Here is a 23,408-nt window from a genome sequence, read left to right as displayed (position 1 = left end):
GCCCATGTGCTGCTACACGGTTCCACCCATAATTTAAAATAGAGGGAAAAAGGATGACCAACTTATGTTTCTTTGTTGATAGCATAGCCAATTATTGGAAAATATAGAAGCTGTGTTTCGGGCTAATTTTTGGAGTAGATTTTGAAATATGGATTTGCAAAAACTAACAAGGAAAATAAAACAATGTTTTTTGATTCTAGTAAAAAGATGAAACAAAAAATTGATGAATATCAAACGCTTAAATAATCAACAAATATAGGGGTTACGATATACATAACACAATGATATGTGCATATGTGTACAATGAGTAGTATTTAAAATGGAAGGTGAGAGGTAATTTCGTCCTTTTTGTTTCTACCGTGATGGGAAAGTCTTCAATACACACCCTTTCAAGGTGTGTACCATATGCACCTATTGTGTGGTTCATGTTGTGCCACCTTATAAAAAATTAATTGTAGGACCGGTCATTCATAACATTTTATTTCATATTGTAACTTTTATACTAAAAATTCGTAACTTTTCAACAATATGATTCGTAACTTTTTAACAATAAATTCGTAACATTTTGGGATTCATAACATTTTAATATATTTTAATGAAGGTGCATATGATACACACCCAAATAAGGGGTGTGTATTGTAGCACTTCCCCTAAGTGATTAGAAGAAGGCAAAAAGAATTTATGGGGTTGATTTTCTAATGGCAACTCTATCCATTAAAGTTTTGAATTGTAAATTCTACCACGATGCATATGCCCCATTTGGCAGCCAATGATTTACCAAGTCAGAATACTATCATGCACTTCATTCGTCCCGTTTTGTTTGCTCATGTTTTTAATTTGAGCTGTCCAAAATATTTTGCTTCATTTCTATAAATAATCACCAAAACATGACAAAACTCCCAATTTTACCATTTAAATTTGGAATTGAAGTAAATATTCAAGTTTAATCGTAGTGTAATTATGCAAATCCGATTTTTTGACTTTGATTTTGTACAAATTTGAATTCCCTGTAACAAACAAACAAATTGACAGGAAGGGAGAAAATGGTGTAAAACAGGGGCTGCATCAACATCACCTATCCATTTACTTTACTACATGCAAACTGACTCACTGCCAATTAATTATCTAAAGTACAAACAAACCGAAAGTAACTGCATGTAAGACAAGCTAGAGCAGAGCAAGGTATAGCACAGACAGAGAGAGAGAGAGAGAGGGAGAGAGAAGAACAAGAACAAGAAGACGACGAAGACGAAGTAACTGTATGGGATTAATATAAAAACAGCATTTACTGTACAGATAATACAAATTGTAGTCTATTGAACCAGTTCCCAGAATTATGGCTGCTGGTGAGTGGTGATGCTCTTAGAAGAGACTATCCAAACTGCCGAGCTGCTGGTGATGCTCTTAAATTGCCGCATCAGTTTGGCTCGTCAACAATACCGATAATTTGCTCTTCACTTCCTTCAGCTAATCTTCCAGGAAAATGGAATATAAAGATCATATATCTATCCATAGACGTGTGAGTGACACGTGACATATAAAAAAAGCAAATAAACAATTCTAAATTCAACAAGATATAATTTTGAACGCGTGTATGTGTACCAACCGCACGCATTTTCGTCAAAAATTGCAGCAGCAACAATTCTTGGATGTGTGTGTGACAAGATCTACACAATATAGAGCATGGAGAAAAATGAATGCGACGTTATATGCGAGTGTGCCAGAGAAAAAGAGACGAAAAACTTGAGTCACAAAATCTTGGATGTGTGTATGACAAAATCTTCACCCACATAGATCTGGATATAGATCTCTTCTCAACTGTTCGAACCCTCAATTTCAAATTTGTATTGTTCGATAGTATCAACCTTGGCCACGAGGATCAACTCAGCCGGCGGCACTGACGATGGCCTCGAGGAGGATATTTCTGGTGGCCGAGACCAACTCGATGAGGAGAGAGAGAGAGAGAGAGAGAGAGATGGCTTTGATCTCTGCTATCTTCTCTTTTTGGGTACATCAGAAAGGAACAACAGAAGGCAGAAACTACGGGAGCCCCGCATGATTCTGATTAGGGATGGCAACGATTCAGTTTGGTTCGGGTATTGGTGAAATCAAAACCAAAACCGGAACTTGTAACTTAAACCAAAACTAAAATAGGCAGCTTTCTTTTTATTTAAACCGTAACCAAAATCGCAGTTATCGTTTTGGTTAAGTTAGATTTTTCATCGAAACTGGTCAACATTTTAATCACCCATCTTTAATCAACCAGGAAGAAAGGGGCAGGAATTAAAATTAAGAACAATGTAAATAATTAGTGCAATTAACACAAACATAAGGTGAATCCATCTTTCAAACACAAACACAAAGATACTAGCTATATCTATATTTATAAAATTGGGGTATTTACATAATTTTATTGTGGTTCAGTTATAGTTCGATTTCGGTGGGCTATCATATAAAACCGAAACCAAAACTGAACCCCCCGGTTTTTGCAAACTAAAAATCAAAATCATAAGCTCGGTTTAAAAATCAGTTAAAAACAGCCTCAATCAGTTTGGTTGGTTTGGTCAACCACCAGTTCGGGCGAGATTATCATTCTTGCGCATGAAAGCCACTCCTGCCATATCGGCGGCAAGCATGTCCAAAACTTCATCTGGTGCGGTCACAAGGGTGATGAGCTTTACGTCTTGTTCATAACCCATCTTGCCAAGGGCGTCAGCAACTCGATTTCTGTCTCGAAGAGTATGCGCAGCAGAGCACTTGGTAACCGTCACCATCAGAGTCTTCATGGGGAAGTTGTGTGGGAGCCTGCCTTGAACATGTGAACTGCAATCTCTGAGTCTACCATTGCATTAGACCATTATAATACCCTGGAGTTCCACTTCCAAACTGCAGCAATCTGAAAGCCGCCCATAAAAACCTATAATCCAAAAACCTCTCTGTTCCCGAATCACTCCTCCAAACCTATATCAACATCATCTCCTCCTGAAAACCGGTCATCTATGTTCAACATCATCTTTCCATAACCTAGGTTGCAAGAATAAAAGCCTCTACATCTGTCTCCAACAACAGCACTAAATTTTTAAACTTAAACACATAATAAAAATATACACTCATACATTGCGAGAATATAGGCCCATACATATCTGTCTCCGGTAAATGCCAAGAAGTCGCATCATTTGTAACAAAATACATCAAAACCATCGTGTGTTTATCTCCAAATTGCATTATTGAAGGCAATTCTATTTGGAAATACTAATCTTTTCCTGTGAATACTAAGATCCTTCAGTTCACCAGGTTGTATAGCATCTCAAAAGGTTTACCTCCATTAGGAATCTCTGGTACTTCCTACCTTTCAACCGCTCCACTCTTTTGTTCCGTTCCTCCACCCTATTTGCAAAGGAAGGGGGCACAAAAGAAAGCTGCTCATGCTCGTTTTGTACGCCTTCCAACCTCAAGTGCAAGCTCTGTATCAATTTTCAGGGAAATGTCGAGTGCCTTCACTGAATGCGTCAGTGCACCACTGTGAAACACCAACACATGAATGACTTATCAATTTCTTAAAATGATACGCACTTACGCAGCTATATTTCCATGAAAGCTAAATGGATAGTCGCGTTGGAAATAAAAAGTTTTAAATAACTTAAGTTCAAAATCCCAACATTTAACCAAACACTGAAAGGATTCCTGATGTACCACTGTTTTGTTTTTTGGCCTTCCTGCTGTAAGGTAAAACACAATATTTTGCATCCTAAACTGCCAATCTTACCTAACCGAAACTAGATATACCCAGATCACTGATTCTACCCATACTCAATTGGGAGCAATAAGATGAAGCTTGTGAAAATTGTCATTGCATTTTAGTCATTACAGTCTCGCAACTGGCGTCATGGTCTCGTAGATGAGTCCAGCAGCACTATTATCCAAGTATTCACATACAAGCTCCAGATTTGCAGAAGTTTAATGATTCAAAATATAAGGTGATCAGGGTGATGGTTATAGATTTACCCAATTAATCTACCCTTCCTTGTGCACCGACTAATATTCTCCAATGAATCGGGCCTATCTTTCAAACTAGTCAGAAAAGCAAGTCACTTGAAACTAAGTACCACTATCAACGAAAATAATTTGTGAAAATGCATGAGACAATGCTAACAAAACTTTTGTCAAACCGCAAAGTGTCCTAGTCTAAAAGTTCTGATTCGTTATATGGTAGGATTTGCGTCCATTGTCCTTTAAGGGCTGAGGCATGGGTTATAAATTTATAATTTTTACTGGTCCCCATCTTATAGTTTCACCTAGGGCCCCAAAAATTATAGGTCCGGCCTGGCGGGTGTGAGCTGTATTGCTATTGCCAGATGGAGTGGCAGTACGTCGCTCCATCCCTGTCCACAAACCACTGATGCAACATACATCTTAATGAGCCAATGCATGATCTTAATGTCAATATCTAGAGAAAGATACCACTTACTCAAGAAATACGTCTCTCTCCATTCTCACAGCAACGTGCTGCAATTTTGTTTCGCATTGACGCATTGTCACAACCAAAATTAACATAATTTAGTCGAGAGTAGTTAATCTGAACTGCATATGTGACCACCTCTTGTGAATAACACAATACCAAGAAAAACATTTATGGTTCCGCCACCATAACTTTCGTCACTGTTATGCATCTCAGAAGATGGCATTTGGGAGCTCCATCAACCATGTGAACCATTACCCCAGTATTTGTTTGTATAAACCCCAAATGGAAACTTCATTGAACTCGATGAAGAGTACATAATTACCTAGAAATGTATGTCACGCCAGTTTGTCCAATCTTGTGTACGGTTTCGAGGGTAACATTTCCAGATGCCTGTCAACATGAAACCGACAAACATCAAGGCTACAGACCTAGGATTCACTCTCTTGTATAAAAATGATAGTGAAATCAAGCAACCAGTCATTTTCAACAGATGACATGACACCTAGAAACCATAAAGAGATTAGTATTACTATTAAGGCACACAAGACTTCTACTAGAAGCCTTATAGAATTCTGATGATGATGGTGCGGAATAGCAAGAATATGTTTAAGAACAAAAAAAAAATGCATATACCAAAACCAAAAAGCAAAGTAAAGCATGGAATTTGCATGATCATGTCACATCAAGACGAGCTATAATCTATTTGATGACAACAATATCCTACATACAGCAGGAGGCAAGTAATCTGCATAGGGAAAATATGCGGAGAAAGCTGGAATTAGAGAAACCACGACCCAAAGTCCTGGTGTCATCTACACTCTGCGAAACTACTCATAGATCAGAAAATCAAGTAGATAAAGGAGCCCCATAGCTGAAAGTAGCACAACATGGGAACTTCGGCAGTTACAAGATGTGAATTCGGCAACTATGCATCATCATTAATTTATGCACATTGATTCACCAAAAAGGCCTTACTAGGTGCAGGCATCAGGTAAAGAATGACATTCTTGCAATGACTAAAGAAATAAGTATAACAAATGATACACAAAAGGCGAACCAATGATTGGATGTACCTCGGTCTCAAATCTGCCATTGATCAGATCTACAGCCTCTTTAAGCATTGACACATCAACATCCCCATCTGGTTGTGGGACAACCATATTATCCAGCATTATCCTAGTCAAGTAAGTTTTTGTTTGAGATGCATACTGTAACACCTCATTAACTTCATCAAGTGTCCGGGTTTCAATCTGGCAATAAATACAAAATTTCCGCAACCATACATAATGTTGCCTCTAGATGTACTCTTTATTAGTGCGGAACCCATCCGCAGAAAACTTTAAAAGTGAGAAAACTACCTCAACCCCCATATGAAGATTGTTTTCCTCTAAATAAATGTCCACAGATTTGAGAGAATTTTGTACACCTCCAGCTATTGATATGTGGTTATCTTTTATCATCACCATATCAAATAAACCCATTCTGTGATTCCTTCCTCCACCTATCAGTACCTGATAAGAGATAAATGCAGATCACAGAATAGTTAAATTAAACGGGAACAGATATGGTGCAAATCCAAGAAGCATCAACAAAATAAGTTCACACCGCCCACTTATCCACCAGACGTAAACCGGGAGCTGTTTTCCTAGTCTCTAAAATGTATGCAGGGCGTGCAGCATCAGCCATTTCCTGCAATGAACATGATTACGTAAATCGGTACTTTGCACAATGAATGTACAATGCCATTTGTTTAGGATAGGTAGACCTAAGACTTCAGCGGACAATTTACATCAACAACTAAAATCGAATTCTACAGAAGTATTTGATGTCAAAAGCCGCAAATGATTATGGTTTGTTTGTGGTTAACCGATTCTGGTCAATTTAGTCTGCTGCAGAAATTTCATGCTATATCATAATGTTTTAGGATAGCACTGCATTTAAGGATAGCACTTCATTTAATCCGTTAGGAACCAATAATCTTAGAATTCAGACTTGGTTCCTAGTATGTCAACAACGGAGAGTTCTTCCTTATTATAGTCCTTCCGATGAGTTTTGAAAATCTACTATGACCAAAAGTACAAAACATGTAACAGTAACAATGTGTCGTGTTCACACAACAACTAAAAGATTGAGGAACTTGTTTTTGAAGAGTAATATTCTTTTAATTTACTTTAAAGCCCAAAAGCTAATCACATCAGTTTGATTATCTATTTCAACACATAATGGTCCAAATTGGAGCAGATAATCACGTGACTTGGAGTAAAACGGTACTTGACCCTTGCTATTCGTCGAGGGACATGGTGTTTTTTGATTTTACATCTAGGGAGTTTGAAAGAAGGAACAAAGTTTTACAGTTGCACAACCTTGGTTAAAGTTGCTATTCCACTCATCCTCTGCATAAAATTAAGCACAACCCTCTCCGCCACGACAATGCTGTGTGCCCGTCCTGTTTTTGTGAAGAATGAAGACAAAAAGACAGCTCAAGATACAAAATGATCTTGAAAGTTCTCCAATTCTGAATTGGTAGTTATTTTCGTTGTTTACCATGCACTTTCCCGAATTGCAATCCTTTATGAACAAAATCTCCATCTTTTCTTGACCACTCCACCTGATACCAATGCATACAGCAAGAATTACCAAGAATTCAAACCAGACATTCTTGAAGTATGGGAACCTTTTATTCAGCCCTCAATACCTTCAGGGTAGGATCAACCTCGCTAAATACTGACTCTGCCAGTACAATACCAGCTACGACACCATCCTCCTTTGCCAAGAAATGGGCTTCCACTTCCATATCAGCTGGAATCGTGGCCATACAAGTCACATCCCCTGCATTTGAAGCCACAAGATGAACAATACACTGAAATGTTGGTTAGTGAACATTGATAATACATATGCCCCAATGAAGCATTATAAAAACATAACAAAAACAACAAAGCCACTACAGCTCCTTAGGTAGTGGGTTCTAACCAACCTGACGCAAAACATGATTAAATCCACAAAAGGTTTAAGAAGTCTAAACAAATTTGCGTGAGAATGGGAATAACACAAGAGAGGAATTCAACCTTGATCCCCAGCATCTTCAGCAAGGGCAAGCTTGATGACACCTTTCAAATCGTATGTAGGGTGAGAAGGAGGCTTTACAGATATGGATTCTATTGATAATCCTGCGTTTCTCATTCCGGTCACAGACATCTTAGCAATCAATCTGCAATTCCACACAAGGGAATCAGGGTTTTCAACAAACAGACTTAATGATAAAGGTACATTGAAAGAGATCAACAAACCTTGAAGTTTTGGATACACGAGGCAAAACAACTGAAGGGACAGAAAGAACCCCAAACATTGTAGTTTCTTTATAAACCTACAGTTTACAACACATTGCCTTTCTCTTTTTCTCCAGGTTTCTTCTCAATTGTCACCTATTCACCAAACGCCAACAGCAAGCTACTCTCCTCCTTTGAGCATTTATTCAAATATCGGGAAAAGATATCAAAGATGGACCCAGAAAACAAAAAGATTAGACTAACATAATAGTTTTCATGTTTTTTTTTTTGATAAGTAAATAATTATATTAGAAAAGGCATTAAGGGAATGCCTCCCTTAATGAAAAAGCTCAAACCAATCTAAAAATTGGTCAAGAGGAGGATTACAATCTCTCTTGTCCCAACTATACAAAGCTATTCACCAAAAAAAAAATTATAAAACTGCAAGAAAGAACTTGGCAAGGTTCCACAGAAATTTCCCCCCTGTTCAGAAATAGACTACATGATTCTGCTAGCCAAACAAGGTTAGTTAATATAACTGAATATTTTTCTACTATACAAGCTTAGTTTCAAGGCAATGACTCAAAGTCAGACCACTAGTGACTTGCCACACGCTTTCTACTACACAAGCATAGTTTCAAGGCAATGGTTTAAAGTTAGACCACCAGTGGCATGTCCCGAGCGTTTGCAAACAAGAATTTCGGAAAATCCAAACTACAATTTGATCAAACTGAAATTGATTACCCCTATAGCTTGCCCTAATGGCGTCACATTATTCAAATCTTAGGAAACGAACTATTTCCAACATCAGTGAAACTTACAGCAAGAGCACACATGAAAAACAAATACAAAACCAGACAAATTATTGCTTCAGGAAAGGTGCTCTAGTGCAGTGAACCATAATGAATCACACATCACCGGGAGCACACATGAAAAACAAATATGAAAGGGGATAAACAAAAGAATTGACTAACTAATGTTCAAAAGCTAGCTGTTGTCAGCATTCAAAACCAGCCCATGTGTCTAAAGATGAAAGAATTAGCTATCAGAGTGCGCAAAACCACCGGAAACATAAATGATAACTGAACATAGTTCAGTCAAACTACATTGATTGGGTGAGGGAAGGAGGAGATCTTCGTTCTACAATTACACTCTTATACATAGATCCACAATTTCAAGGAAATCAATAACCGAAACCTAATTGTAGGCACAAAATACATACCTTCTTCTCAAAAGGGCTGAATAAACTTGTGTTCTTCAATAATCTACAAGGAGAACATAGATTAGACATACAAGTGGAGAATTCGAGTTTCATAAAAGGAGCGAATATAAATGGATTATACACACAAACCCAAAGAGGGGGGGCCGGGGGGGGGGGGGGGGGGGGGGGGGGAGAGAGAGAGAGGCCGTACCAGACGCCATCGCCAGAGACCATCGCGCGAGAGAGGAGCGTTTTCTCTGGACTGAGTTCGTGTTCGCCTTTCGGGATGAAAAAAAAAAACCCGTACTTCTGTTTTCAAAACAGTGTAAAACTCCATTTCCTAATTTTTATAATTTTCAGAAATTCTAAAAAAGTTTTTTAAAAAACAAAAAAGTAAAAATATGTTACAAAACAAGTTTTTTATATTACATTTCAAAAAAGTAAAAATCAAAATCAAAAACTGAAAATAAAAAGGTTACCAAACACCCACGTAGGAGTTTAATGTTTTTATTTAATTTTTTTCCGCATTTGTTGATTTTTTGTGTGAATATTTTTGTGAATTATTGTTTCGTCATGACGAGATAAATCTGAAAAAGTAAAAAATTACGATTGGAACTCAATTTTTAAAAAAAAAATGATTCATTGGCTTTATTTTTGTTTTTATTAAAAAAATGGATTTCGATCTTAATTTTTTACTTTTTAGATTCTTTACGTCATAACAAAGCATTAATCCTAAAAAAACAGATAAAAAACTAAGAAATGCAAAAAAAAAAAAAATTTGAATAATGACAAAAAAAAAAAAAAGCAATGTGGCTTATTAGGCCAAACTACCACTAAGTTTGACCCATTATCAACGCATCTAAACTCATACATCAACGGATTTATTAATTTGATGCAATTAGAAACCATTTTTGGATATGGGTTTGTTTGGACTGATTATAAATGAATGAGTTTTGGCGGGTCCATAAAATTTGGTCAAATTGCCACCTCTAATTTAACGCGATATATATATACACACAGCTAAGCTTTAACATTTTGGGCAAAACTCACTTAGGCTTCGTTCCATTGAGGTTCTTATTTTTTAAGTACTCCTGCTTTACAAGGCAGATCATTCTCCCACAATACATCATTTTTAATTCAAAAAATAATTACTAACTTGAAAAATAAGTACTTATTTTAGATAGTAAAATAGGACCTAATCCCTTTTATTTGGAACAAAAGTATATGCACTTCGTTCTATTGTAATCCATTTGAATTCATTATTTACCTCTTCACGTGCGCGTGAGTTAAGGTCACATATAAGAGTGTTAACATCTTGTACCATCTGAGTTCAATAATACTTTCAAAATTATGATGACTGCCTCTCCCGAAATTGCCCCTCTTTTTTTAATCGGGCGCTCTAGCTAATATCATATGAGCAAAATATACAAAATTTTTGACTTCATTTTAGTCATATTTTCCAAATTGTCCTTTTCAAATGTCAAAATGGAAGCACACGAGGGGCCACATATTCAAGTAAATCATGATCGGCTAATTGAGTGGCTGATTCTTTGGCACGCAAAAAGATGGATTGCGAGGCTCTGGCAAGAGGACTTGGAAAGCTAGACCTCCCAATTGATTGTTTTCTCTTCTTGGGAAATATAACCGTCTAGTATGATGTATTCTCTTGATGGAGTTATATAATTTAATCTTCTCCATTTCGACAAAAAAAAGAAAGAAAGAAAAAAACTAAATCATGACATTTGGTTCTGAATGCAGAGAGTGATATTTCGTTCCAATTCTGAAACTGTAAATTATGGTTTCAAATCCCAACTCCCTTTGCATGATTAAACCACCATCCATTCCAATTCTTTCACATTTTCCCCACCAAACCCTCTTTTCACACACCCCCTACAAACTTATTTAACCGGCGACATTCACTGCCATTTCATGTCCTGAAAGCAGTAGAAAAGAAGGCTAACCTCCAAACCATTTCACTTCCCATTCCAAAGGCAAGAAAAGAATGTCCATAGTTGCAGAGGCCCCTGGCTTTCTCCAAGTCTTTTCCGACGGATCCGTGAAGCGTTTCGCCCCGGTCATAGCCAATGCCTCTTCTGAATCATCCAATGGATACAAATTCAAGGATGTGATCATCGACCCATCAAAATCCATCACTGCCCGAATCTTCCTCCCCGACGAAAGATCCGCGACTTCATCATCATCACCATCTAATCAGCTTCTTCCAGTCATTGTCTATTTCCATGGGGGTGGTTTCTGCATTGGCTCCACCACATGGCTTGGCTACCACGTTTTCCTAGGAAGTCTCTCTGTCACCTCTCAATCAATTGTGTTGTCTGTAGATTACCGTCTTGCCCCTGAAAACAGGCTTCCTATCGCTTACGAAGATTGTTACACCGCGATTGAGTGGCTAGTCAAAGAGAAAAACCTCGACTCCTGGCTTGAGCGAGCCAACCTATCGCGGACTTTTCTCTCGGGTGAAAGCGCTGGTGGAAACATCACCCACCAGGTAGCTATCACCGCAATCCGAGAAAATCTGTGCCAGACTTTCTCGGATTGCCATTTGGAAGTCAAAGGGTTGTTGCTTATACACCCCTTCTTCGGAAGCGAAAGGAGGACCAATAGAGAGATGGCAGAGGGGGCGGCCGGGGACGTGGCAATGAACGACATGTTTTGGGGGCTGAGTCTGCCCGAGGGGTCGAATCGGGACTTTTACGGGTGCAATTTTGAGACGGCGCCACTAGAGACGGAGGAGTGGGGGCGATTTCCGCCAGTGGTGGTTTTCGTGGCAGGGGTGGATTTCTTGAAGGAGAGGGGGGTTATGTATGCAGAGTTCTTGCAGGGGAAAGGGGTGAAAGGAGTGGAGTTGGTTGAAGCAGAGGGGGAACCACATATTTATCATGTGTATGATCCTGAGTCTGAGGCAAGTAGGTTGCTCCAGAAGCAAATGAGGGAATTCATTCACAGCCTTTAGAAAACCATATAACTATTACTATATAATGGCATTTGGGCTATTCAATAAACGGATGAATGTTCAAAAGATTGTATTGTTTGCACAATTATGTGCATTTGAAATTGAATTTCCTACGAATTTCCAAAGCACCTAAACCACCACCCCCAAAGAAATTGAATTTCTTGCAGTTGATGAATTGTTTAAGTGTCCTATGGCGGCACTCACCTCTTTTGATGTGTTTGTTTGGGTCGCATACACTTAGAAGTATTGTGTAAAACAAGTTCAAATTCAAGCCAAGTTTGGGCATTTATGGGTTTTTCTTCAAAATTTTGGAGAGGCAACTGGCAAGGCAGGGAGGCCAATTATTCCTAAAGACAAACTTCACAAAATGCTTATTGAAGTGGATTATCCTTCATGTGAAGATCATGGTTCCTCATGGGATGCAAAATGTGAAATTTACTACGATTTTATTTGACGATCCGTGTCATTCATTTAGGATTCATCGTCTTTATCGCACGTCCATGAAAAAACTCCACTTGATTGGAATTGATTAATGCTTGGTTGATTCATATATGAATGTAGAGAAGAAGGATGACTGAGAGAGTTTGACCATCCATTTCTTATGTGATAATTAAGTGCATTTCATTCAGAAAACGAGTGAACACAACTGACATGCTTAATTCTTAGCTTAACCATGTGGCTCAAAAGGTTAACCTCAAGTCATACAGTAGCCCTGGACGTTTCGTTATATACCAACTCAACTCTCTCTAGTTGGGCGATGTGGGACTATCACAATCTCCCCCACTTGGACCGCAAAGTCCTTATTGCGCCCTAAGGTCCATCACTTTTACCCACCAAGCAATGTAAGACAAGTCCCCGCTTAAGCACGACAAGCACCTTAAGCTCCTCACTTGTCGGGCCCACCCAAGCACGTCTCCTCCCGGGACCCGCCCTATACTTCCGGTTGATGCAAGCTCCGATACCAACTGTAACAACCCACCTCCTCAAGCACCATGATCAAAACATAACAAAATCAGTTGTTTAATGACACTCTCACTAACTTACAAACAAGCAGAAAAACCTAAAGAAAAACCAATCCCACTTCCTTCAATATATTTTTACATAACTTTCCATAATTGCCTCTTGTGCGTACACTTCATCTCCTCCCATTTTATCCCCTTTCTTTAGTGTTCCTTCCCCTCTGTCCAACCCTGCTCCCCCTTAGCCGAGTTCCCCCCATGTGTATTAGGTCCCCCCATGTGTATTACCTAAATACATACAACCCCATGAATTATTGATGCCAAATGTCATTAACCCCATACAAACTGAAAACCCTCAAATTCTTCTTTAGCACTCACGTGCCCATCTCCATGCAGGAGTATATCTCCATTCTTTGTCATTTCTCTCAAAATTGTAGTCCATAAATATTTTAACTTATTCTCTACTAATATGCGGTCCTCATTAAAAGCTACAACCTTTATTTTTTTTCTTTCTTTCTCTTTTTTACAAAAATGAGGGTCGGGTCTCATAATTATCTCCCTCTTCAAAGAATTTCGTTCCCAAAATTTCATTCCCGAAATTTCATTCATTCTACCCAAATCACAACAATAAAACCAACTCCTCTTATCACATATTCTCGATAATAACTTTCGACAAAAATTAAAGTAGAATACCAGCCCCGACACTCAATAAACATTCTCAGTGAGCTATGAATCTAACACAAATAAATACCGCATCATCAATTCACCAAACTGATCCAACGTTGGGCACCTTGGGCCGGACTATTTGCATTTAACAAATATAGGCACCACGGGCCTCACTCCCCCGCAAATCTGACGGACATCGACTTTTCGGGCCAGGTCGAATCTCTTCGCATTTAGGCACTTCGGCCCTTGCCTATAACCCATATAATAGATGTAACGCCACTAAGGCAATACTGATAATGCCACCAAGGCTATACACCACGCCACAAAGACATAACATCACTAAGGCTATATACCACCCTACAAAGGCCACGCCACTAAGGTTATATACCATGCCGCAAAGGCCACACCACTAAGACTATATACCATTTCACTTAGGCCAACATTTATAACATCACATAAACCCATCAGCACATCAAACCAAACCATCCTGGAATCATTCCCAGTTCCTTAGTAACCCATGTACATTTCATCTTACAATAGAACCTTTGTAGGCTAAAAGTTAAAAGTGCATAGAATTTCACCTCCAACTATTTTCTTCTTTTTGATGCTAAGAATAAACATGTGCACGTCTTGTGATGACAGATTGAACAAACACTTTTTTTTTTTTCCACCCTTCAATGCCCTTGGTTCCCACATATCTGGTCCATTACTCACCAAAACATACTTCTAGTTCTCTCTTTCAACATAGCAACTACGATTAAAAGAACAAATACACAATATAAGTTTCTCCTAATGCAATTAACAACACAAACAGTAGCATCGTGAGATGTTCATGATTTAAGGATAGGGAAAGTCAGTAGCATTCTTTATTACCGAGAATTTACCCAAATAATCTTTCGCTAGTGAAGGCACACTAGTTACTCAACATCCCTTATGCCCCATAGGTCATCATCCACTTGTCACGACCCACTCCAGCTGACTTGCTTAACTCTTAGCCTAACCACGTGGCTCAAAAGGTTAACCTCAAATTATACAGTAGCCCTGGACGTTTCGTTATATACCAACTCAACTCTCTCTAGTTGGGCGATGTGGGACTATCACACCTTTCTTACCATTTTTTATAAACACCTCAAAATCTATAAAATAAAAAGATCAAATGGTCAATGGGGATCGCATTTCTCATTTTGCGTCACATGACAAATCGTCATGCAAGAGTATCCTTATTTAATTAGGCAAAGATTCTAGTGTATAAGCTCCTGTTCCTCTTAGTTTTTTGGGGTTTTTTTCTTATCTAGTTCTTATTCGACTTTTTTTTTCCGCGTTTGTTAGTTTTGCGCCAAATTTTTGTAGATTATTGATCTACTTTTTAGGTTTTTTCTTGGATATTTCCAAAAATATTTGGATAAAAGTAAAAATTTCTTGCCTTTTCGATTCGTCTCGTTGAGATGCATCAATAAATCACAAGAATTTAATGTAAAACTTTCAAACGTGAGAAAATTTAGAATTAGACCAAAATAAGAAAAAAGCCTAAAAATCTAACACAAAAAGCTAATGAGAACAACACCTTAGTAGCTTGTTTGGCAGATGGATATAGAAGGATATAGGAAGGAACCCGGATATACATATCTGGGGTGCCATATCCCGTGTTTATTTTCACTGTTGAACCCGGATAAATTATGGCATGCATGTACATATCCCCTTGGAGGAGGATTATACGGGGGTGTCCAAATCTTATCCAGGTGCCCAGTTTACCAAATCAGCCCCTTTGATCTTGCCCATCTCTCTCTCTCCCACCACTTTTCTTAGTTTCTGCCCCTTTTTTTTGCACTCGATAAATATACCTACTTCTAAGGGAATGGGGATGGGTCACCGCTAAGCGGCATAAGGGTAACGCAAGCCCAAAAGGCATCAATCACCATACCAAACACTCGCTTTCCTGGCGAGAATTGAACCCTCACCTTCCATGTGGAAGAGGTGAGGAAATGTCATTGGACTACAAACCCAATGGATTGCGAGGATGGCCAGTCAAACTTCTGTGATTTGTAAATGGATTGTGCGGATGGAATTTCAGGATGGATTGTGATTTGGATTTCTGTGATTTCATGCATGGATTTTGTTTGATTTTCTGTCATTTTGATTTTGTCTGAGAATTGGTCTTGACTCTTGAGAAAGGATTTTGTTTGAGAATTACATATTGACTTTCTGTAGTGGACCGAAAGGGTAAAATAGGCATTTGACACCCTCTTAAATTATCTACTCACCCATTTCCGCCTCCTTAAAAAACTAAACAAACCAAGTAACTCTTAAACCCTCCGTCTTAAACAATACCCCTCCAACCATATCCACCTCTTTATCCCCCTCTTATTATATCTACATTCTCCACTCCAAAACATATCCCACTAACGAACGAGCCATAAAAGTAGAACTTTGCTACAACCACAAAAAAATACACATGCTAACAAGATAAATATACGAGGCCCACAATTAGACACTCAATATGTGTGGACTCCACATGCATGTCATCTGAGTGATTGTGTGTATTTGATTTGTGGTTATAGATTTCCTTAGTATGTCAGCAGGCAATCTACTTGGGCTAGTCCTAGGATACGTATAGATTTCCTTAGTACTACTATGTCAGTAGGCAATCTACTTGGGCTAGTCCTAGGATACCTAGAGAATTTGAAATCCAGGTAGTAATTACAACAAACATATCTCCTCACCGATTTTGCCACAGAGTAGTATCTGGCATGCATTAAATTCTTTTCCCTGGCCAACTCATTGGAAATCCACTCTAGAAATATAAAAGATACTTCAATAAAATTTGAATTCAACCAATTACCTTACAGTTGATGTCTCAAGAATTAAATGAATTGGTTACAATTTCCCCGCCCATATATCCTAAGTACTATATAAATAGATGATTTAACCAAGGTTCCAAATCAACTAATTCATATCAAATCATTTACATTTTCTTTCCTAGTCGCTTGGAATGCATAGAATGGTGAGATGCTGATCTTCTCTCTCTCTCTCTCTCTCTCTCTCTCTATCTATACATTTTTCCAATTCGTCTAAATGTTTTTTTTTCCTTTTCTTTCTTGTGTGCAGGCACTAGTCGGCCTACTTTTGATTATCTGTATTGCTTCATTTGGTATAGAGTATAACTTAGCAAGTTATAATCACAGTTGTGTAACAATATATGATGTGATGCATTATGGTGCTGTTGGAGATGGTCGTAAGGATGACTCCCAAGTAAATTCATTAATCCTACACGTGTATATATATGTGTGTATCTATTTGTGCAATTCTTTCCTCAACCAACATATGCATGATAAAGGTGCTCGAAAACCGACCATAGTAAGTGCATGAATGACCAAGATTCCAATTATGTTGGTCGGACCGCTTCTAGAGAAATGTTAATTGCCCATAAGCTTATTCTGACTAGTTTTGTGACAAGTACTTCATGATATAATAAATGAGACAGAGGAAGCTATTGTCACTTAGCAATTTTTGTTACTCACATAATTAAAAAGTGAAAAACAAAATAATGGCTCCTCTTCTTCTTCTTCTTCCCTTTTCCCTCTTTCATAAAAATATTTCTTCCATAGTTAGGTGAGTTTAACTTTTTCTATTTAAAATTGCACAATTGTGTACAAAATTTTAGGCCTTCATTAAAGCATGGAAAGCAACTTGCGGAGCTAGTGGGGGAAGCCCTATCCTGAAAATACCCGATGGCAAGACATTCTTCTTGAAGCCTTTAGCCTTCGAGGGTCCTTGCAAATCTTCACATATCCAAGTACAGGTACTGTCTGTGTGATTGTCCTCGAAGGGATGAGAGAGAGAGAGAGAGAGAGAGAGAGAGAGAGAGAGAGAGAGAGAGAGAGAGAGTGTGTGAGTGAGGGTGTGTGTGTGTTGTTCATTACATAAAACCGAGGGTGTTTGGGAGCCCCTGTTTTGCATTTTGGGTGTTTGAGAGTCACTTATAAAATGCATCATGTCAAAATGCAATTCGATAAATAAACAGGATAATGCATAATTCAAAAATCATCATTGGAGGTGCTTTTTAAAATTTTCATTACTCTTTTACTCAAAAACCTTTTATTCTGGAAAACATATTTTGCACACATCATCCAAACAATTTTATAAATTCTCATTAGAATAAAAAAAATCTATAATCCATAATTTAAAATTCAAAAAAAAAAAAAAAGAAAGATCTCAAATCCTCCCATATTTCCCATTAAATGATTTTAATCTGTTAATTAATATCCAGATAAAAAAAATGTAAATAGGTGAATTTAATAAGGGAAAAAGACCCCTTGCAGGAGTCTTTCTGTATTCACATTAATGGGAGATACCGTAACTATTAACTGGAAGAATTTTGTGAAAATCGGAACCGTTAGAAACACATTTGGACGGCTAGGATTATGTGAATGTCACTCTGCAATCCAACAATAATTCATTACTCCCATTTTTCTGAATTAATTGTTTTTGTAAGCAGATCTCAGGGACTCTAATGGCACCAGGGAATAGAAAAGGATGGTCAAATTGCCAAAGCAATGCATGGCTTTACTTCTCCGGCGTGAACGGTCTCAGTGTCTACGGGAACGGACAGATCAACGGTCAGGGATCATGCTGGTGGAAGGGAGCAAGTTATATAGCCAACCACGACTTGGACACTTACTCTGTGCGTTATTTTCATGATTCATGGCTCCGTGCAAATTCGACCGTCCAAAACATTTTTGGACGATCGAGATTGAGCGTCGTAAATTTTATTCACAAATTCATGTAGTTAATAAGTTTGCTATTTCGATTTAAATTTTTTTTTTTCAAAATGCATGAGTAATCTAATAAGAAATTGATGGTGTTTTCCACAGGGAAAGCGAGGTTGTTATCGACCAACGGTAAGATTTTGCTTAATTACTTTTTATATTGGTTTTGGAATTATGGTCTTGCTAAATCTCCGCCCATTAGCCGGAGGATAATAAGCACGTAACAAAAAACAAGTTTGGATATCGATACACATTTCACGGATATAAATATATATATATATATATATATATATATATATATATATGGATATCAAGACACTTTCTACACGTTATTCTCCGCAAATGGGCAGGGGTTAGCATTTTTCTTGGAATTAAAGCAATAAGAGTTATCAAAAATCATGGATTTCAGATGATCAATTCTTTTTGGAGGGGAAAAAATTCGAAAGTAAAATAGGAAGCTGTGCATAAAATTAAAAACATAAATATAAGGGATGCATAGCCTGCACACAGTTTTTTTACTAAGTTTATGCATTTCCCCCTTTAATATATTTATGCTTAAATTTATATAACCTAGGTATTGAATTAGTTGTAAGCAGGGACGGATCTATGTGAGTCCTGTGCCTCCATGTCCCCTACTCAATTTTGTAAAATTATATTAATATTCTCAAATATTTCGATCATACCAAATTGATTTATGATAGTATTTCAATAAAATTACTTGAAATCTTTATGTGGATAGTCTGCTCATTTCTCAGAGTGCTAAATTTTGACACCATCTTTTTAATTGTGCAAACACATGCACTCATTTATGTTAATTATAAGATGAAGTTACATATATAGTCACTAATATATTATTTTACCTGCACGAAATGTATTACAGTATTTCAAGATATTATAAATGTACGGGTTAAGCTTACTAAAATATGCCCCCACCCACTAATGCAAATTTTTCGATCCGTCCCTAGCTAGAAATTAGAATGATGCATGTAACTTGCTACTTCTGTGCTCAATTATTTTCGCAGGCTCTAAGATTTCACCAATGTAATAACCTTCGATTGACCGGACTGAGCCATAAAAATAGCGCAAGAAACCATATCAGCATTTCAGATTGCAAAGGTGTGACCATATCTCGTATCAGCATATCAGCACCAGAAAACAGCCCTAACACCGATGGAATTGACATTTCAATGTCCACCCATGTTTCCATTCGTGACTCTCGCATTGGAACTGGTAAATTCGGGTCCAATCCATTATCGTCTCGTACTACTATCCAATAGATTCTAACCAAAAGTTGGAAAATAAAGCTAGAGGAAATACACTTCTTTTTTTCTTCGTCTTCTTATTAGTAATTAGTTATATTTCTTCATCTTCTCATTAATTAGCTCTATTAATTGTCCAATTATCTAACTTTTGTACCCGGATACCAATAAAAAAAAACCAGGAGATGACTGTGTGGCTATCAATACAGGCTCCTCTAATATCAATATTACAGGGGTTTCGTGCGGACCAGGCCATGGTATAAGGTAAAAACCCAACCTTCTTTGATTAATTAAACTTTTCATAACACATTCTGTCAATTAAGTACAATTCCTTTTGGTCAATTATATTTAAAAAAAGCCATTTTGATGTATTTTTCTCAAATTCAATGGCCTGTATAATAAGACCAAAATTTGACCCAATGTGCATGTTACTCTTTGAGGAAAATCTGCTCATGCTAGATACTGCTCAAACTTGAAATTTGGGAGAGTTTTCTTGTATTAGAGCTGAATTTCCAATCAAGGTATATTACCGTGAGAAAGAGAGTTCAAACGTTTAAGTGTGATGTCACATCATCACTGACAACTGACCCCTGATATCACAAATAATAGAATTACGCCGAGTCACTTTTAGTGTGTACACTACCTATATGATTTATGGTTAACCGGTGATATATGACGTACATGTCAAAGGTCTCCAATAAAAAGTAGAAATAATTTTTGGCAAAAAAATGAACATTTTGTGTGTGTCTTGGCAGTGTTGGGAGCCTAGGAGCGCATGGATCTTATTCTCAAGTAGAATGGGTACGTGTACAAGGTTGTAGCTTCACTGGAACCAAGAATGGAGGAAGGGTTAAGACATGGCCGGTAATATTTGAACTCCAGTTAGTTACTACCATATACTATACTCCACCGCTCTGTTTTACCACTCAATATTCACTGTTCAATATTTTACCATCCATCTTGACAATCAATGGTTCGGATTTTAAAAAAACTCTTCCAGGAAACTTTTAGACAGCAAGATTAACTCTTCCCTAGAAGAGTTTTTTGAAATCCTGACTATTCAAAATACTTTAAGACAGTGAGATTGAGAACGGTGGGAGGAACAGTAAAATGTGAGCGGTGGGCGGTGGGCGTAGACTTTTTCGTTAAATAATATTTAGTCAGAACAAAAATAAATACTTATGATTTCATTATACTCTGTTTTGTAGGGAGGTTCTGGTTATGCTAGGCACATCTATTATGAGAACATTACTCTCAACAATGTGAAAAACCCTATCATCATTGACCAAGATTATTGCAATGGCAAACATAATTGTCCGGACGAGGTAACCAAAGTTTTATTTTGCTTTGTCATTTTTATGCTAATGGTTGGATCTTATGTCAAGGCAAATTAAAAGGAAATTGCATGGGAGTTTGTCCCCAAATTGTTTAAATAACGCGTCCATAATGGACGTGCCTAGCTCCTATGGTTATCTCGTGGATTTACTTTTTACAAAAATTGAGATCAGGGTTCGATTTTCAATATTGGTGCAGGCAAAAGCAGTACAAGTGAGCGACGTGTATTTCTCGAATTGGCGCGGGACGTCGGCCGGAGAAGAGGCGATAACGCTGGATTGCAGCTCCCATGCACCTTGCCGCAACATCATGATTGAGGATGTTGACATAACCTCGTCAAATGGTGGGTCGGAGGTCTACTCTATCTGCAAGAATGCTCATGGAAGATTTCTGCAGGCTACGCCTGCAGTCTCTTGCGCTTAATTCTCGGCCATCGAACTCACAATCGCTTCTATTTTTCTGCTCTTTATAATGCGTGTACTTGCGTACAACTGATTATAGATATTATAATAAGATACTTGATTTTTGAAAGTCGCGCACTTGGAGTGTATTAAAAGCTTAAATTTGATGTTGAATTCTAGTGATATGTAGAAGTTAAAAATTGCCTCTCCAAACTCGTTTTTTATTTTACCAATGGGCTCAATCCTGTGCCCCAGTTGGTAACTCCTGTCCTTCCCATGTGTGGGAGGTTAGGCTTCAAGTCTCGTTATGGGTGTTTGGAGTTCAGAGCTATAGATAGCTTCTGAAACCATCTATGGATTAACTTACTAATACCCCGCTAACTTTCACTGATGTATCCAATGTTGACAAAAAAAAAAAGAGTTAAAAGTGGAATTTTGAATGATTTTTTTGGATTCCAAGTGATTAAAAACTCAATTTTTAGCTTTTGCGCCAAAAGCAACTACTCGAAGCCAAATGATTTAGATTAGAATCTTCAGCTATAAATTACAATCTAATTTCATAGTCATCCCACATTAAATTTATTCTTGCTAAAACAAACTAAATTTTAAACCAAAAGTTCCGTTCAACTAAAGTTCTTATTTTTTAAGTACTTATAGCCCGTTTTCTGAGACAGGTCATTCTCTCACAATGCATTATCTTTAATTCAAAAAATAAGTGCTTATTTGAAAAATAAGAACTTATTTAATTAGTGGAACACCATAACTTAAAGTTGTCACTTTGGATATATAAAATTGTCCCTCATTCTATTCTAACCGGCTAAAAAATTAGTTATATTTTTAAATCCGCTATGAATTTTATATTGAATATGGATTTTGTTTGATAGATCTCGATTAGTTCTATAATACAATGTTTTCGAAATCACATAAAACACTATAAATTATAAGATATAATCAATTGAAAAATGACATAAATTCCTAAAAAGAATTTAGTATTAAATTGGGACGGAGGGAGTATTAAATAATTTTGGTGCTGGAGAGATTATTTAGTGCCCTTGGGTATCGCGACGTGCTACCATGGACCTCTTTTTTACCACACATTCATATGGAACCATCCACTTAACTCGGGCCCCATATGAATGCGTGGTGAGGGAGAGGCATGGGACACAACGTGGTGTCCCGGGGCATGAACAATTAATTTTTTATATTCCAGCCAATCAAACAAGCCCTATACGAATTATGACCCAAGAGCATCTCTGTATATATAAGCTAATAATTACGGGCCGAATTTACTTCAGAACTTCACACATCCTACCTATTTGAAACAGTGTATAGAGATTGTATTGGTATGTTCTATGTGAATTGTACCAATAATCTTACTTTTCGCAAGTTTTGATTAGCTTTTTGTTGTAATTTTCGTGATTAATCATTATCAGAAAAGTATAAAAATATGAATCAAAGTTGAACAAAATTTATATAAGACTACACTGTAGGCTAAAAATGCCAGCAATTTGGTATTTTTACGTCTTTATTGAACTTTTTTTTTTTTTTATATCATAATTTTTAAGTTTTTAGATTCCTCTCGTTGGATTAAGCTTGAGTTCACACAAAATTTTCGAAACCACATAAAATATTATAAATTACAAGATAGAAGTATAATCAATTGAAAAGTGGTACGTACAAACTTTAAAAATTAAAGGACGAACAAATAGCGACGGAGGAGTATATATCAGCTGTCAAATATTATCCAAAATTGAAAACAAGGACTAAACGAGTTGAAATTTTTTTTTTTTTTTTAAACCAAATAGGAGAATCTATAATCCCAACTCCAATCCAACCCACCAACAAGGTTATCAACTTTCGCTCTATAGGACTTACCAAAAAAAATAAAAAATATTCTCTATAGTAGATGAACCCGACAATTTCACTGTACCTAAATACAACTGCGTACACAACCATTTTGATAATGATTTTAATTGATTGTTTCATACCCAGTTGGTATATATAGTATTGATGTTCATTTAATGGTCTTCTTCTCGAATCCGGGGTTGCTGCAAAACAGCTCCCTATAGAGCGCCCTGTAAGGAGCATCCGGACCGTCCATCTCGGCAATCAATGGTCCGGA

General features: G+C 37.4%; 3 protein-coding genes across 3 annotated transcripts; 2 read left to right on the top strand and 1 right to left on the bottom strand.

Annotated features, from left to right (window-relative positions):
* Nucleotides 1–3,094: 3,094 nt before the first annotated feature.
* On the bottom strand, nt 3,095–9,251 carry LOC131316457 (quinolinate phosphoribosyltransferase [decarboxylating] 1a). Its single transcript, XM_058345830.1, has 12 exons — nt 9,141–9,251; nt 8,951–8,993; nt 7,750–7,920; nt 7,528–7,670; nt 7,158–7,291; nt 7,007–7,070; nt 6,826–6,908; nt 6,068–6,151; nt 5,821–5,973; nt 5,536–5,712; nt 4,785–4,852; nt 3,095–3,520 (listed from the first exon to the last, which is right to left on the bottom strand). Exons 3-12 carry the CDS (start codon nt 7,806–7,808, stop codon nt 3,424–3,426), a joined length of 1,062 nt encoding a protein of 353 aa, XP_058201813.1. The 5' UTR covers nt 7,809–7,920; nt 8,951–8,993; nt 9,141–9,251; the 3' UTR covers nt 3,095–3,423.
* A 1,485-nt stretch (nt 9,252–10,736) lies between these two features.
* On the top strand, nt 10,737–11,908 carry LOC131316287 (probable carboxylesterase 17). The gene has a single exon (XM_058345607.1). The coding sequence runs from the start codon at nt 10,932–10,934 to the stop codon at nt 11,898–11,900; it is 969 nt and encodes a 322-aa protein (XP_058201590.1). The 5' UTR covers nt 10,737–10,931; the 3' UTR covers nt 11,901–11,908.
* Nucleotides 11,909–16,514: 4,606 nt separating this feature from the next.
* On the top strand, nt 16,515–21,416 carry LOC131317524 (probable polygalacturonase At3g15720). The gene is made up of 10 exons (XM_058347073.1): nt 16,515–16,526; nt 16,631–16,774; nt 17,187–17,324; nt 18,021–18,167; nt 18,403–18,423; nt 19,314–19,521; nt 19,733–19,814; nt 20,306–20,414; nt 20,759–20,875; nt 21,084–21,416. The coding sequence occupies exons 1-10, from the start codon at nt 16,515–16,517 to the stop codon at nt 21,306–21,308; spliced, it is 1,203 nt and encodes a 400-aa protein (XP_058203056.1). The 3' UTR covers nt 21,309–21,416.
* The last annotated feature ends 1,992 nt before the right edge of the window (nt 21,417–23,408 follow it).

Source organism: Rhododendron vialii, chromosome 2a, assembly GCF_030253575.1.
Source record: "Rhododendron vialii isolate Sample 1 chromosome 2a, ASM3025357v1".
Lineage (NCBI taxonomy): Eukaryota > Viridiplantae > Streptophyta > Magnoliopsida > Ericales > Ericaceae > Rhododendron > Rhododendron vialii.
The sequence above is the reverse complement of the archived record's forward strand: the minus strand, read 5'-3'. Positions and strand labels throughout refer to the sequence as shown.

Excerpts from the sequence above, each read along its gene's own strand:
- LOC131316287 (XM_058345607.1), top strand. The coding sequence starts at position 10,932 with ATGTCCATAGTTGCAGAGGCCCCTGGCTTTCTCCAAGTCTTTTCCGAC.
- LOC131317524 (XM_058347073.1), top strand. Across the intron at positions 17,325-18,020 it reads CTTCACATATCCAAGTACAG|ATCTCAGGGACTCTAATGGC; the intron begins GTACTGTCTGTG and ends TTTTGTAAGCAG. Across the intron at positions 18,424-19,313 it reads GAGGTTGTTATCGACCAACG|GCTCTAAGATTTCACCAATG; the intron begins GTAAGATTTTGC and ends TTATTTTCGCAG.
- LOC131316457 (XM_058345830.1), bottom strand. The coding sequence starts at position 7,808 with ATGTTTGGGGTTCTTTCTGTCCCTTCAGTTGTTTTGCCTCGTGTATCC. Across the intron at positions 6,152-6,825 it reads GAATAGCAACTTTAACCAAG|GAAATGGCTGATGCTGCACG; the intron begins GTTGTGCAACTG and ends TGTTCATTGCAG. Across the intron at positions 5,974-6,067 it reads GTCTGGTGGATAAGTGGGCG|GTACTGATAGGTGGAGGAAG; the intron begins GTGTGAACTTAT and ends ATCTCTTATCAG.